Genomic DNA, 16,355 nt, shown 5'->3' on the forward strand with positions numbered 1-16,355 from the left:
GTGTCTAATTAATTATTAACCCATCCAATTAAATTTTCTATCTCCAAAATTTCTTTTTGGTTCTTTTTAATAATTTCCTTTTCCCCCTTTATTATAGTGATGTTTTCCTTTACATCCTTGAGCATACAGAACACATATATATAATAGCTATTTTAAGGTTCTTTTTTCCTAATTCTAATATTTATGTCATTACTGTTTACTTTTTCCTCTGGTTGTTCTTTTTTCTCCTGCTTTTTTAATGTTTATTTTTTATTGGATATCAGATATTGTGAATTTTACATTGTTGAGGTCCTTGATTGTGTTGTTTTCTTTAAAAAGAGCATTGGGCTTTTTATGGCAGGCTAAGTTAGATTTGGATTAGATTCATCATTTTGAGAGTTGTTTTTAAGCTCCTTTAGGGCAGGTTTAGAGTACCCTTTATTCTAGGACTGTTTTTGCCTCACTTATAAGCTGTGGGCCTTCTGGAGTCTCTACCAAATGTCTTTACATTCACTGAGGTCTCTTCATTCTAGCTGGAGGGAACACAAATGATTCCCAGCCTTGCCTGAGACTTGGAAATTGTTTTACAACTTCTCAATAGTTATTCTTTCCTCAGAAATTGTTTTTGTCCAGGTTCATGGAGCTTCACTCTTTGCATACACAGATCAACTCAGCCTCACACTCAAGGGACTCACTATGCACATTTTTAAAACTCTTTTTCTTTACAGTTCCTTTCTCTTTGGAACTCTGTCCTTCAAATTCTAGCCTCCTTGAACTCAGATCTCTGTCTCCTCAACTAAGCATGTCTTCCAGGCTCTATTTAGGGTCCCTCTCCCCAGGCATCAGTCTGGAAATTGCCTCCAGGCAGAAAGCCTGGGCAATGAGAGGGCTCAATTCATGTGCTTCCCTTCTCTCAGTGGTCACAGTTCTGAATTGCCTGTAGTCCAATGTCCGAAAATAATTGTTTCTTATATTTTGTTCAGTCTCCTAGTGGTTTATGGTGGGTGGGCATTTTGAAACCCTGTTATTCTCTTATGGTCAGAATCAGAGGTTTTCTCTTGTCTCCTTTAAACCTTTGGCCAAGTGATACTTCTCAGTGAGGTCTCTCATGACAACACTCTTTGAAATGGTAACTCTTCCCCACCCCCACACCAGCACGCCATATTCCTTTTCTCTGTTTCCTTTTCCTCCATAAGAGTTAGTTATCACTTTATTACATACTATAAAATGCAATAACTTATTTCATTTATTGTCTATCTCTCCCAACCCCTTCCCCAACCACCATTACTAGAATGTATGCTCTGTGAAGATGCATAGTTTTGTCTGTTCTGTTCACTGATGTAGCCTCAGTACCTAGAATAGCACTTGGAACATAGCAGGTATTCAACAATTTGTTGAGTGAATTCGAGAAAGGCGTGAATTTTTTTCTTTTTATTGAGTTCATAATAGTTTACATCAATGTGAGGTTTCAGTTGTACATTATGTCTTGTCTATCACCACATAAGTACTCCACTTCACCCCCTCTGCCCACCCCACCCTCCTTCCCCTGGTAACCACTGAACTGTTTTCTTTGTCTGTGTGTTTGTTTATATTTCACATATGAGTGAAATCATCTGGTGCTTGTCTTTCTCAGTCTGGCTTATTTTGCTTACCATAATACCCTCCAGGTCCATCCATGTTATTATTGCAAGTGGGATGAATTTGTCTTTTTTATGGTATGGCTGAGTAGTGTTCCATTGTATATATAAACCACATCTTCTTTATCCAATCATCAGTTGATGGGCACTTGGATTGTTTCCATGTCTCAGCTATTGTGAATAGTTCTGTAATGAACATAGGGGTGCATATGTTACTTTCGATTGTTGATTTCAAATTGTTTGGATAGATAGCCAGTAGAGGGATAGCTGGGTTGTATGGTAGTTCTATTTTTAGATCTTTAAGGAATCTCCATACTGGCTGCACCAGTTTGCATTCCCACCAGCAGTGTATGAGGGTTCCCTTTTCTCCACACCCTCTCCAACATTTGTTGATTTTAGTCTTAGTGATTGTAGACATTTTAACAGGCATAAGGTGGTATCTTAGTGTAGTTTTGATTTGCATTTCCTTGATGATTAGTGATGTTGAACATCTTTTCATGTGTTTATTGGCCATGTGTATATCTTCTTTGGAGAAATGTCTGTTCATATCCTCTGCCCATTTTTTGATTGGGCTGTTTGTTTTTTTATTGTTCAGTTGTGTGTTCCTTATATATTATGGAGATTAACCCCTTGTCAGATACATCATTTGCAAATATTTTCTCGCAATTGGTGGGTTGTCTCTTTGTTTTGATCCTAGTTTCTTTTGCCTTGCAGAAGCTCTTTAGTCTGATGATCTCCGACTTGCTTATTTTTTCTTTTGTTTCCCTTGTCTGAGAAGATATGGTATTCAAAAATATCCTTTTTAGTTTGATGTCAAAGAGAGTACTACCAATATTATCTTCCAGGAGTTTTATAGATTCAGGACTTTTCTTCAAGTCTTTGATCCATTTTGAGTTTATTTTTGTGTAGGCCATGAGATAATGGTTTACCTTTATTCTTTTTCATGTGGCTGTCCAGTTTTCCCAACACCATTTATTGAAGAGACTATCTTTTCTCCATTGTATATTCTTGGCACTTTTGTCAAAGATTAGCTGTGCGTAGATGTGCAGTTTTATGTCTGGGCTTTCAGTTCTGTTCCATTGATCTGTGTCTCTGTTTTGGTACCAGTACCATGCCATTTTGATCTCTATGGCTTTGTAGTATATTTTGAAGTCAAGGATTGTGATACCTCCAGCTTTGTTCTTTTTTCTCAGGATTGCCTTAGCAATTTGGGGTCTTTGGTTGCCCCATATGAATTTTAGGATTTTTTTGCTCTATTTCCATGAAGAATGTCATTGGGATTCTGATTGGGATTGCACTGAATCCGGAGATTGCTTTGGGTAGTATAGACATTTTAACTATGTTTATTCTTCCAATCCATGTGCATGGAATCTCTTTCCATCTCTTTATGTCATTATCAATTTCTTTCAGTAACATCTTATAGTTTTCATTGTATAAGTCCTTCACCTCCTTGGTTAAATTTATTCCTAGGTACTTAATTCTTTTTGTTATGATTGCAGATGGAATTGTATTCTTGAGTTCTCTTTCTGTAAGTTCATTATTGGAGTATAAAAAGCAACTGATTTTTTGTAAGTTGATTTTGTACTCTGCAACTTTACTGTAGTTGTTAATTATTTCTATTAGTTTTCCAGTAGATTCTTTGGGGTTTTCTATATATAAGATCATGTCATCTGCAAACAGCAAGAGTTTCACTTCTTCACTCCCTATTTGGATTCCATTTATTCCTTTCTCTTGACTAATTGCTCCAGCCAAAACCTCCAGTACTATGTTGAATAAGAGTAGTGATAATGGGCATCCTTGTCTTGTTCATCTTCTCAGGGGGATGGCGTTCAGTTTTTGTCCATTGAGTATGATGTTGGTTCTGGGTAAAGGCATGAATTTTTATGCTTGCCCTTAGAGGACCTGCATCAAAATATTTGATAAAGAAACTATAAGAAATACAAAAGAGGTATACAATACAATTGCTGTGTTTAGGAAATTTCAGGTAAGAAATCAACAGATTCATTTCTGTTAAACCAAGGTCCTCATGGCAAAGTCTAATTGAGTGCTGCGATGTGTAGTGCAGGTGATACTCATTGAGGAGGTCTCCATGGAGAATGGGACAGACGGAGGAGGTGAGATGGGCCAGGTCTTGCAAGAACAATGAGGTTTTGTTAGGTATGGAGGGATCAGGAAGAGCATTCTGAAAAGGCTTATCTTTCTTTACATCCCCTAAACACATCCACTTCCATGATCCTTATGCTGATGACAAACTTAGAGGTTACTTTCTTTTAGTCAGAGGATGGGGAGAAGCAGAAGGACTGGTGACGGACACAATGAAGGAACAGTAAAGTTAGGAGAACAAGAATAAGGTCTCAGGGGATCTATACTAGTGCCCTGTTGCTGCTGTAACAAATGACCACAAACAGTGGCTTAAGACAACACAAACTTATTCTCCTAGAGTTCTGGAGGTCAGAAGTCTGAATAGGTATTATGCGGCAAAATCAAGGTGTTTGCAGGGCTGTGTCCCTTCTGGAGGCAGTAGGGGGAATTCATTTCTTTGCCTTTTCCAGCTTCTAGAAGCTTCTCACCTTCTTCGGTGCCTGACCCCCAGCCAGCAATCGCATCACTGCAACCTCTGCTTCCATCATGGGATTTCTTTCTCTGACTCTCCTGCCATCCATTTCCTTATATAGACCCTCATGATTACCTTGGCTCCACCTGAATAACCTGGACTATCTCCTCATTTTAAAACCCTTAATTTAATCAGTCCTATAAAGTGCCTCTTGCCATGAAAGGGAACACATTCACAGGCTATGCAGATTAGGTGAACTTTTTTGGGGGGGCGTTATCCTGCTTACCACAAGCTGACAACGTAGATTTAAAAGATGAAATGTCAATGTGGGGGGACACATAGGAGAGAAGGACAACACACATCACTAAGAAAGAGTGAGTCCAAGAATATAATAATTTAAAGACAAATATAAATGGTATTTAAATTACTTGTCACTCATCATCTATGTCTGTGGCTTCCTCAGCTGGTACGGGTCATTAGGAGCTGATGCTCACTGTTTATGACAATAATAAAGCTGCCATTTATATGGATTTATAATCTCATTCGGCTGAGATTTAAACCCAGGGTCTACCACTCTCCAATCTCAGATACTTACCACCAACTTCCACGGCTTCCTATGAGGAAAACTAGTCCATATTCTGATAACTCTGAATTGCTCAGAATCACGGAACACCATTAAGCATCTGAAATAATCTGGTGCCAAAGCAGCAACATTTCTGCAGAAGTCAATATATCTTAGGAGACTTTTATTAAAAGCAGAAGGGCCCTTTTAATTGGCTTATGCAATCAAAGCATACAATGAATTTAAGGAAAACTTCAGAGCATATGGCATTCCAATGTCTCCAAAGTGTAGTTTGATGGGACCGGCAGCGAACATGAGGAGGAGGTATGATTTTTGAAAAGCTGTTGGAGTATTGTGTTGCAAATAAAATCTAAGAAGGCATTTTGCAATTCACTTTTCTGTTTCTATTTTTTTCCCGTGTTTTATTGCTGCCTTTCATTCCCAAACACTATAAATGTTCCTTGCCAGCTTTACATTCCAAATTCTAACTCCATGTGTTCTCTCCAAGAATCTGACACTTACTTCTCCTGGTGTACTGGAAAGAAGGAATGTCACAGTTTAGCTAAGTAAGGAGGGGAGGGTGGCCGGTGCCTGTGGGAATGTGTCAAGAACTCTCATTTTTATCCATCATTTCAGCCCCAAAAGGCAGCATTTGGATTAAAAGGCCTCCAAATTCTTCCAGTCCTATGAGTCTATGACCCTACAGGGATGCGGTTTGACTCTGGTTTGGACCCATCAAATTCCATACGCGTCCAAGTTCAACTGTTTGTTAAGACATGCCGCTCCTGGCAGTGATGCAGTCTGAAAGGGGAGCAGTGTTTTTCAGGGCTTTTGTGCTGTTACTGTTTGTATTTACAGCTTGCTGATCACCAAACAAAGATGACTGAAGTCTCAGAGCTGTGATCACAGACCGAGGTCAGGAAGCCCTGATTCTGCCCAGGCGCGCTGGGATGACAGGAGGCAGACAGGGAGTCCTCGCAGAGCACAGCCCCAGACACCTGCAGTCACAGTGACGCCCTCAGCTCGGAGCTATTGAGCCCTTGCTTTCCAAAGTGAGGTCCGAGGACCAGCATTGAAGGCATCACCAGTGAGTTCGTTGGACATAGACTCAGACCCGCAGGATGAGCGTCTGAGCGTTAAGATTTCCAGATGACTTGTGTGCACATAAAAGTTTGAGAAATCTTGAGTTAAGTGTGGCTGACCACCCCTACCTTGCCCCTAAGGGTGGCAATGGCAGGCCCTGAATTGGCTGAGTGTCTGCTGTCCCACTGCAGGAGGGGACACGGAGCCTCGGCTACTCCTCGCCCCAAAGAGCGGCGGAGGGACAGATGCGAGGCGTTGCGACGCTGCCGCAGCCCCGCTCCTCCCCGGCCAGCTCTTCCCTGGGAGATTCCGCGTCCCCCTCCCCCCTCCCGGCCCTTACACCCCCGCCACCAGCCGTCCCCAATGAGCGGCGACGGCGGGAGTAAAGCCCGCCCCGGGCGCCCCCTGCGCCCCGCCTGCGGTTCCCTCGGGCGAGGGCGGCTCCAGCCCGGAGGCGCCGGTACCCAGGGCGGGCTCTCCCGCGCCTTGTCCCCTCTTGTCCCCTCCACAGGCATGGGGCGCCAGGCGCTCCTTCTGCTCCTGCTGCGGGTGCTGGCCGCGCTGGGCGGCCTGGGGGGCTCCGAAATGGGTGAGTAGGGCGCCCTGGAGAGGGGCTGCACTCCACGCTGCGGGGACCAGGGGTGGCTGGCTGCCGGGGCGCAGCAGGGCGGGGGAGGCACAGGGGAGCTTGGGGCACCCGTGCTGGGCGGGCGCGGCGTCTCCCCAGTCTCCGCATTCTGCAGGACCTTTTATCTAGGAGGGCGAACCTGGGCCTCCCCGAGAGGCGGCCGGGTGAGTGGCGTGACCCTCCTGCTTCTCGGCCCTTTGGCCTGGGTTGGTGGCAGGGTAGTGGGCTCAGGGGACGAATTCGGTGTCTTTTCCTCTCCTGTTCTCAAGCAGGTGGGAAAGGGAGCTCTCGCCACACCTGAGTGCGGGGTGCACCCTCCCTTCCAGGTTCTTCCTTCCTCCAACGTCGAGGGGAGGCCGAGTGGGATGCACTTTCTAGCCCTGGTCTCAAAGAGGCCCGTCGCCCAGGTCTACCAGGCAGCAAATTTAGCTTCTTGGAACCCGGTCCCTCGGGAAGACGGACCTCACTCCAGAAACGGATCTGGGGAAGTGGCGTGGGCCTGAGGTGCCGTTAGGAAGCAACTTCCGGGGGCACTTGTTGATAGCACTCAGGTTTAGGCAGACCCCAAGGCAGAGGAGAGGTGAGTCGGGGTCCCAGGGTAACCGAGACACCCACAGTTCCCAAACGGGCCTGGCTGGTGAGGTAGCCAGGTGTAGTAGGTGCCCAGAGTGTGTCCAACGGCCTGGCCTGCGGGCTTGTGGATCTGTCCTGCAGGTGCTCTGATTGCCCCTCACAGAAGGAAGGCAGGTTTTAAATCATTTTAACTTATGCAGACTCTCTTGGTCAAGGTACAGTTAACTAGTTTGGGGGAGGTGCCACTTAACAACTGGGTTGTTTATCTTCCAGGAAGGATTCTAACCCTCAGATTTTTGCCTAACCTGGTGGAGCATCTCTTGTAACAGGAAGTCCTTGTCCTGTGTGGTCTGTTTGCACCACTCCTGAAACAAGACTTAAAGTTACTTGTGTTTTTTACTGAGCAGTGATTTCCAATGCCTTCTGGTATGAAGACATCTTTATGAGGTCTGTTTTAGAGCAGCACATGATCACTGTACTTTGTCTATTGATAAGCTATGAGAAAGCTACCATAGATTTAATATGCAAATAAATACATTCATAAACAAATTTCTTATTATTCACAGTGAGCATCTACCTAAATTTGAACAGTAATGTTTGAGACCCATCTGCAGGTGACATGTAGAATCTGTACGCACATTGCTCTCCAGACTGAGACTCAGCAGGGCCAAATGTCGTTCAAAGTGTGACTCACCCCGCAGTGTGAGTCTTTGAGGGCTGATTGCAACCCTAATTGGGATCCTTCTGGAAGGATCTGCTGGAAGAAGGAGCAAAAGAGTTAATGCTTTGTGAGCATTTGTGTGGTGGGCGCTGTGCCAAGTGGCTTTGTGCTCATTTAATCCTTGAATCTTCTTCTTGGGATCACTTATTTACTAGCCTCATTTTATAGACGAGAAAACTGAGGTCAGAGAGAGGAAGTAACTCTCCCAAGGTTGTTGTTGGTAAGTGTTCTAACCCAAACTCCAGGCTGGATAGCCTGACGACTGAGCCTGCGCTGCCATCTTAGTGGTTGCTGACATCACCTCCTCTTGATTTCATGGTTTTGGTCAAGTCAAGAGAGATTGCCTGGATGGATGTGAGGAGATGACAAAGTTGTTAGCTATCCATTAATAAACAATACTTCCTGAGTATTTTATTAGAAATGCTTTTCATAAGCCAGGCTTTAAAATCAAACATTGAGTGGTAAAAGCACTGTCTTAGAGGGATACAAGACAAGGTATGATCCCTTACCGAAGAAGGTGAGTCTACGCAATGGCCTTCCATGGTCAACTTTCATGACATAGCTTTGCATACCACTTTCCATTCCATACGCACAAATTGTCCCTGGGAGTAGAACTTGCTGGTCTTCACTATATCTTGCAGAGACTTCTACCAGTACAGGCCATGTGGTTTATGTTTTCTAGGAACCAAGGATTGGCTTCTTCGCTTTGAAAGTTAGGACAATATGGTAAATTAAGTACAATCAGGCCTTCTTGATGCTTCCCTCTGGGGACCACATTCCATAACAGGCTTATTTTTGACCATGAATCATTCAAGGTTGACAAACACAAGTTCATGACTTGAATAAAATTGATAGTAAAAATCAATCTCATGTAAATAACCGAAAACTTACAAATATTTGTAACCAGGCTATTAGAGGCATTCTTAGAAAGATGGTAGGTAGGACCGAAAATCCTCCTCTCATTTTAAGATGTGTCTACACATGCCTAAAAGTGGAGTCAAGTACTTTGAACCTAGACCTCTAAACTTGCAACTCTTCATGCTCTGAGTCTTTAAGACCAGACCAGAGCTGGAGGAAGCCAATCTACCCCATTCTGGTAGGAAAACAGGGAGGCCAATGACAGTACTCCAGCAACAGCTCCACGACACCAGAAAAAATGGTTCCCAAGGATTGTCACTGGCGAATTTGTGTGGGTTTGTAGGGTATGGAATCCCCCTAGTGTTCTCCTGGACATTAGTTGAAAGAAGGTCTTTCAAAATGACGTTTGACTACAGCTTATCGTGAAAAGGTGCTCTCTTGTACCCAAAGGAGCCAGGAGCTCTCACGGCTTTGCTTCTTGGCCCTCCAAAGCAGATGAAGTCAAGTGTAACCTGACGAGGCAAGCTGCGTGTGGTGGAAGCTGCATTCCTGTGGCCTGGCTCTGCAATGGAGAGCAGGAGTGCCCAGATGGGACCGATGAGCAGTGTGGTAAGCTCTTGTCACCACTGTGCCAGGTACTCATCCACAGCTGGCCCTTGTGGCTCTGTGCTTGGTTGACAGCATCAGTTTGCATGGTCTGTACCCTCTTCAGGGGTATTCAGAAATATTGGTTGTTCTGGCTTGTTGCAGGCTTCCACTGAGTAAGGCCAGGGATGTTTCTTTAAGCGTTGGTACCACTATTGTCAAAACAAATGTAGCGGGCTGGCTGGGATGGAAAATCCAGCCCAAGTCTGGCTCCTCACCTTAAATTCAGGCTTAGCCATCTGTGGCAGGTAGTCAAACTGGAATAATACAGAGATCCCTTTATAGGAAACCCTTGCCAACTCCAACACACACAATTACTTTTATATACGATAAACTAGTTCAACTTTTATATGCTTCAAGATTTTTGTATGACTGAAAAATCACCTTGTAAATTGAGTACAAAGAAAACTACAAAACCAATAGAAGCCAAGTTAGCCATTCTAAATGACTTGCTAAAATGAAACTCAAATACTGGGGCCAGCCCGGTGGCGCAGCAGTTAAGTTCGCACGTTCCGCTTTGGTGGCCTGGGGTTTGCCGGTTCGGATCCTGGGTGTGAACCTATGCACCGCTTAGCAAGCCATGCTGTGGCAGGCATCCCATATATAAAGAGAAGGAAGATGGGCATGGATGTTAGCTCAGGGCCAATCTTCCTCGGCAAGAAGAGGAGGATTGGTGTCAGATGTTAGCTTAGGTCCAATATTCCTAAAAACATATAAAAATAAAACTCAAATACCTCTGTGCTAGGAGTGCTCAGAGCCCCAGAATGGACGCCTGAGCACCGGTATATGAGGAGCCGTCTTAACAGATACCTCACGTCGTAGTGTAGCGCATATGAAAGGGGGAAATCCCTCATTAAAGGAGGGAACCCCACCCCCACCCCCAAAGAGTTTGGCGAGGGCTATGTTCCTTCTCTCTACGTGCACGTTCCTGGGATGGTCACCTACTGTAACTCATTTAACATGAAACCTTTGATATTAAAACGTGTAACATTGCAGGTGGAATAAAATTTCATACTTGCAGAAATGCCCTGTATTCTGACCTCCATACACTTCAGCCCAGCCCCTCAAGTTTGCTTGCTTCTGCCATAGGTATACATAGGTGGAAATAATTGGAGGTCTCATTAAACCCCAAACCAGCAGTTCCCAGGTTGTTCTAGATCTTCATGCAGCCGCAAACGCCGATGGAGTTCAAAGAAGTGAACCAACGACACTAGAGTGTCCAATGCAGGGGCCACTAGCCACTTGTGGGGATTTAAATTTATTTAAATACATTAAATAAAAGTAGAAATTCAGTTCTGTCGTACTAGCCTCATTTCAAGGGTTCAGTAGCCACAGAGGACTAGTGGCTGCCATTTTGGACCACACAGATATAAAAAGCTTCCATTGTCACAAAGTTTTATTGGACAGCGATGTTCTAGAAGAACGATGGGGAGGATAAGCTTCATTGATCTGCTAGGTCATTGTCCCTTGGTCAGGTAGGGGTACTATGTGATGTCAGGGGTGACATGAAAACGACAGTCAAGTTTAGGGTTGACTCCACTAGCAAATTGGGAATTATTCTTTGGCTAATGAAAATACTTAATATGAAATCCAGATTTACAAGCTGCTAGTGTCCTGACATCTCTTCCTTTCTGCCTCTTCTCGAACACTGCCGCTGGCCCCAAGAGGAAATATGTCACGGACATCCACAGGCCTGGCAGTGTGATGACGGGAAATGCATTTCTGTTAGCTGGCTTTGTGATGGTGTTGGTGACTGCTTAGATGGCTCCGATGAGGTTGACTGTGGTATGTGTAACTTATTCTTATCTTTAGTCGTGTTCTGTTTCTTAGTAACATTGATTAACGTCAACCATATTAGGTAACCAAGTCACTCAATAGCCTATGCCATACGTGCTAAACCCAGATGTTAAATTGTCTGTGGCTTTACAGGTGACTTTTTTTACCCGCTTCTCCATTTTTCAAAGTTATATAAAGTAGATTATCAGCTTTATTGACTTTTTTTAAACTTCTTTAGGGTGAAACTTCAGTATACAAAGTTGTAGCCACTTCTCCAATGGCTACCATCTCTTTCAGTTCTTGGTTTTCCATAGGCTAAATCCATGAGCAAACTATAAGTCCTATAAAAAGTTCATAATATAGCAGTCTGTCTCACTGAGCCAACTCCTTCTTTTTAGAGAGATTGACAGGGTGTCCAGACCAAAAAATCCAATGTCCAGGAAATTCTCAGTGTCGTGATGCCTGGGAACTCTGTGATGTCCATAAGGACTGTGAGGATGGGTTTGACAAAGCGCGCTGCCCTCGGAACCATTGCCTGGCTGGCCAGTGGCAGTGCAAGAACAAGGTGTGTGTCATGGATAGCTGGAAGTGTGATGGCATCGACAACTGTGGGGACTCCTCAGATGAGGAAGTCTGTGGTGAGTCTCCCCTGATGCCCGACTTTTGTTTAAAGGGAAGTTTGTACTATATGGGCTGCTTTCTGCAAGTTGCATTTTAATGCCTATGACTGAGACTGCCATCCTATATCTAAAACAGCATCTTTCCTAGCAGTGGCCAAGAGTTAGTTATCCATGGAAACATGGGGCAGTCTTAAATAGTAACTCTGCAGTGGGCACTGTAAGCATTGCCTGGAATGCTTCCACTATTCAGTTATGGCCAACGCACAGAACACCTGAGCGTCAGCATCTTAATGAGGCCTCCTAACAGATGCCTCACCTCCTTGTGTAGTGCATACAGAAGGGGAAGATTCCTCCTGAAAGGAGGAGAACCCCAAAAGAACTTGGTGAGAACCGCATTTCTTTGGCCCATATACACAATGCAGTGGAGCCTCCAACTTCTTGGTCAAGCACAATCCCATTCAATCTTTCTTTTCTATAGTTAAATCTGCAATGTTGAATATATTCAAATTCTAACATTTTTCTAATAAAGTATAAGATGGTTTCTTGGGAGACTACTTCTTTTAGGGCTAGTGTTGACTAACTGTAACGCCATATCAATTAGAAATATTAATACTAGTTCACTTAAATTTTAATACTATTTCAATTCAGTGCCCAGAGGTCTTAACGTCTTTGTTATCAAGTCTTATGTCCTAATTCCCTGAAACTCTACTTAAAAAGATAAAACTTTCTTTCCTACCTAGACTTGCCTTGGGTTATAGAAATATTGCCGCCTTGCTCACTGTAAGACTGGTCTATTTCTACCCCCCACCATAAGTATTAGTGAAAAAGAGTCCTAACTTCCTACGCAGCTTCCTGTCCAGAAGGCATGGTTAGATGTGATGAAGGCAAATGCATCCTAGAATCCCTGATGTGTGATGGGGAAGCAGACTGCATGGATGGTACTGATGAACCCACTACATGTGGTAAGAATCCAGCTACTGGGCTTAACATACGAGTTGGGAGAATAAGATAAGTAACTCAATGCCTTGGTTATCATGGGGGTCTGCTCTCTGAGAGAATGCTTGGACCCAAACTCCTACATAAGCAGTTATCCTTCAGTGATGGATCCCTCACACTTTACAAGTTCTAGCCCTTGGCGTTAGTCTCCTGAGTGTGAGCAAATGTTACCTGAGCTGTAAAACTTAGAGAGTTATTATCCCTGAAGCTTCAGGGAAATAGATTAAACACCTCAAACTATATAGTGCTCCTAAAATTCTGGAATAAAGAATACAAACTCTGCCACTGAGAAGCACATCATTTCTTGAAGACAAAATAGTGAATTCTTTAAGGATTTAACAGAGAAAGGACTGAGGAAGATAATTTCCTAGTGCGGAGGGAGGTGGGGGTGGTGGGCACTGAGCAAGCAGCTCTGGCTCTTAAACCCTTGTGTTTCTGGCTTAAACCATAAGTAGGGGTAGAAGGAGAGCGAGCATCTGTCCCCAGGTCATTTTGTTGTCTTATTTTCCCCCCAAAATCTGGTCTTAGACATGGATGATGAAACCTCTTTAGTACTGTTAAAGGCTTTGAAAGAAGGTTTTTACTAAAGGAACACATAAGAGATTCTAAGAACCTAAACAATGGGACAAAGTACAGCTTTCTGGTCCTGTATAGAGAATTTATTGGGATTAGAAAATTATTACATCACTTCCTGACATAAAGGTCCCAGCCACCCATAAATTCTCTAGAGAAAATAGAGAAGAGGGTGCTGGCCTCTCCCCCCGTGAACAATATACTAGCACTTGGGATTGTCTAGACTGTGGGCCTGCAAAGAAATGCCTTTCCCCTGCTCCATGACTCCTGGCTTTCCCTCTTCCCTAGTCCTCCCTTGAAACCTCCACCTTCCTAGGTAAGAGTTCTGGGTTAAAGGTTATTCTTAACCAGTCATCTATTCCTCATAGAAGTGTAGAGGCTTGTGTCACAACATGGTTTGTAAAACGTTTGATCTTTACTGCGTTCAAGGGTGCTGACCATTGTCTTGTCTCTACCAGGTAAAAACTGCTCTCTGGCCAACGGGGGCTGTGAGGGGCAGTGCAGTGACACACAGTGGGGTGTCCAGTGTTCATGTGGAACTGGATGGCAGTTACAGCTGGACGGTCAGAGCTGTGGAGGTCAGAATTCATTTGGTTCATCTTTTTTTTTTTTTTTTAAGGTTGGCACCTGAGCTAACAACTGTTGCCATTCTCCTTTTTTTTCCTGCTTTTTTCTCTTTTCTTTTTTTCTGCTTTTTTCTACCCCAGTACATAGTTGTGTATTTTTAGTTGTGGGTCCTACTAGTTGTGGCATGTGGGATGACACCTCAGCATGGCCTGATGAGCAGTGCCATGTCCGCACCCAAGATCCAAACAGGCGAAACCCTGGGCCACTGAAGCTGAGCGTGTGAACTTAACCACTTGGCCACAGAGCCAGCCCTTGGCTCATCTTTTAAAAAAAGTTTTTATTGAGGTCAGCCCAGTGGTGTAGTGGTTAAGTTCATGCACTCTGTTTCGGTGGCCTGGGGTTCGCTGGTTCGGATCCTGGGCACAGATCTACACACTGCTCATCAAGCCAAGCTGTGGAGGCATCCTACATACAAAACAGAGGAAGACTGGCACAGATGTTAGCTCGGGGCTAAATCCTCCTCACCAAAAAAAAAAAAGGTTTTTATTATAGTGAAATATACATAACATAAAATTTACCGTTTTAATCATTTATTTGATCATGCCATCAGTTCAGTGACATCAACTACATTCACAGAGTTGTGCAACCATCGCCATTATCTGTTTCCAGAAATTTTGCATCATCCCAACAGAAACTCTGTACCCACTAAGCAATAATGCCCCAGACCCCCTCTTCCCCATCCCCTGGTAACTTCTGTTGACTTTCTCTCTCTATGAATTTACCTATTCTAGTACCACATGTAAGTGGAATCATAAAGTATTTGTGCTTTTGTTTCTGGCTTATTTCACTTAGTCTGTCTTTAAGCCTCATCCATATTGTAGGATGTATCAGAATTTCCTTTCTTTTAAGACCAAATAATATTCCATTTAATATATATACCACATTTTATCCATTCATCTGTTGATGGTCATTTGGGTTGTTTCCACCTTTTGGCTACTGTGGATAATGTTGCTATTGTTGGGGAAGTGGGAGAATTCCGCCTCCCCCCCTTCACTTTCCCTTAAGGTTCTTATGGCTGGTCAAATAATTGAAACGGCAGGTTAGCGGGAAAAAAATCAAACAAAGTTTAATAACGGGTATACATGGGAGAAACTCAGGAAAAACTGAGTAACTCAGCCGTCTGGCCAAGGCTGCCTGTTTAAATATCTTCAGCTCCAGACAAGGAGGATGTTGGGGGTAGTGATTTGGGATTTCAGAGGGGAAGAAGACAATTTACATGGAGACGGAAATGCAAATGTTTGTTAAACAGGTTTTGCTGGGCCAAAAAATGGGTTTGTTGGTGTCTTTCTATCACACTTATTTCGTATTACACTATAGCTGTCATATGGTATGAGCACCTTCTTGGAACAGGCCTTCTATGTTAAATTCAGTTAGGCAGTTTTAGTGGGGAAAGCTCGAACGTTCTTCCTGAGTCTTCTGAGCTTTTATTGTCCTCATCTCGAAATAACACACACACGAGAGTGGCGCATCTTGGGGTGGCCTGCCCTGAACCCCATCACTATTAACGTTGGTGAACAAGTATATGTTTGAGTCCCTTTTTTCAGTTCTCTTGGGTGTTCATTAGAAGTGGAACTGCTGGATCATGTGGTAAATTATATGTTTAACTTTTTGAAGAACCATCGAATTGTTTTCCACAGCCGCTGTATCATTTGACATTCCCACCAGCAGTGCGCAAGGAATCCAATTTCTCCACATCCTTGTCCATGCATGTTATCCTCCTCTTTTGTGGGAATTGCAGGTCAACTGTTGACTAATGAGAAAATGTTAAATTTAGCATCTTTCTCTTATGGAGTTGATGGGTTTCTGTCAGGGAATGAGTACAGCTATCACTTCACAGTGTGGGTGACAGGACAGATTCTGAAGTCAGACCTATTGTGTGTTTATCCTTGCTTGTTCCTGCTAGCTGACCTTCTCTGAGTCAATCCTTCAAGGCTCACTTCTCCCCTTTGTAAAATGGGATTATGACACCAGAATGGCTAAAATAAATTTCATGTATCTTCATTATTTAGTAACAATCTGAACAGGTTATGGCTGTTAATTTGTAGCACTTGTCCATAAAAATATGGGACTGTATTTTAGGTTAAAATGTGATTAGGAGGGTAAAAGACTTATTGTCTTGACACTTTGGCCTAAGGGTGGATCAGTGCTGCACCCTGAGCCTGGTCAGTGACCCCTATCCTATAGTTTCCTCCCTCTCCGTGGGTTCTGCCTGCAGTCCTACCTGCTTAGGTGGGAAAGGTTCAAGAGGAAAGGCCCTGGCTATTAGATAGCATCAGAGTTACCTTTACCAATGACTTTTATATTAAGAATTCATCAATAATTGTAATGACTTCCTCATTGGAAGTCTGGTCATGACCTTGGAGGGGGTCTGGGTCTTGTACACGTGCCTGGGCTTCGGCAGCAGCCTGTTGAAGTAATGGCCCATTGTAGGCCTTGATGGGCCGCTCAGCTTGACTTGTAGCCATGTATTGATTATTCTTCCCCTGGGCTTTGAAGGCGTTATACTACTTTAGGACTCCGTGG

General features: G+C 43.7%; 1 protein-coding gene across 6 annotated transcripts in view; it reads left to right on the forward strand.

Moving 5' to 3' along the window:
• Positions 1-5,827: 5,827 nt before the first annotated feature.
• The window catches only part of LOC103557597 (low-density lipoprotein receptor-related protein 2-like), a 43,783-nt gene continuing 33,255 nt past the window's right edge, over positions 5,828-16,355 (forward strand). For 2 of the 6 annotated variants that reach the window (XM_070599080.1, XM_070599081.1), the window contains exons 1-6: positions 5,828-6,404; positions 9,091-9,204; positions 10,906-11,025; positions 11,415-11,654; positions 12,485-12,598; positions 13,664-13,783. In XM_070599080.1, coding sequence (XP_070455181.1) covers positions 5,963-6,404; positions 9,091-9,204; positions 10,906-11,025; positions 11,415-11,654; positions 12,485-12,598; positions 13,664-13,783 — 1,150 coding nt within the window. In that variant the 5' untranslated portion in view covers positions 5,828-5,962. Of the gene's footprint in view, positions 6,405-9,045; positions 9,205-10,905; positions 11,026-11,414; positions 11,655-12,484; positions 12,599-13,663; positions 13,784-16,355 lie in introns of all 6 variants that reach the window. The other 4 variants (XM_070599084.1, XM_070599085.1, XM_070599083.1 and 1 more) reach the window with 3 other exon arrangements.

The sequence above is a fragment of the Equus przewalskii genome, chromosome 28 (genome assembly GCF_037783145.1).
Source record: "Equus przewalskii isolate Varuska chromosome 28, EquPr2, whole genome shotgun sequence".
Classification (NCBI taxonomy): Eukaryota; Metazoa; Chordata; class Mammalia; order Perissodactyla; family Equidae; genus Equus; species Equus przewalskii.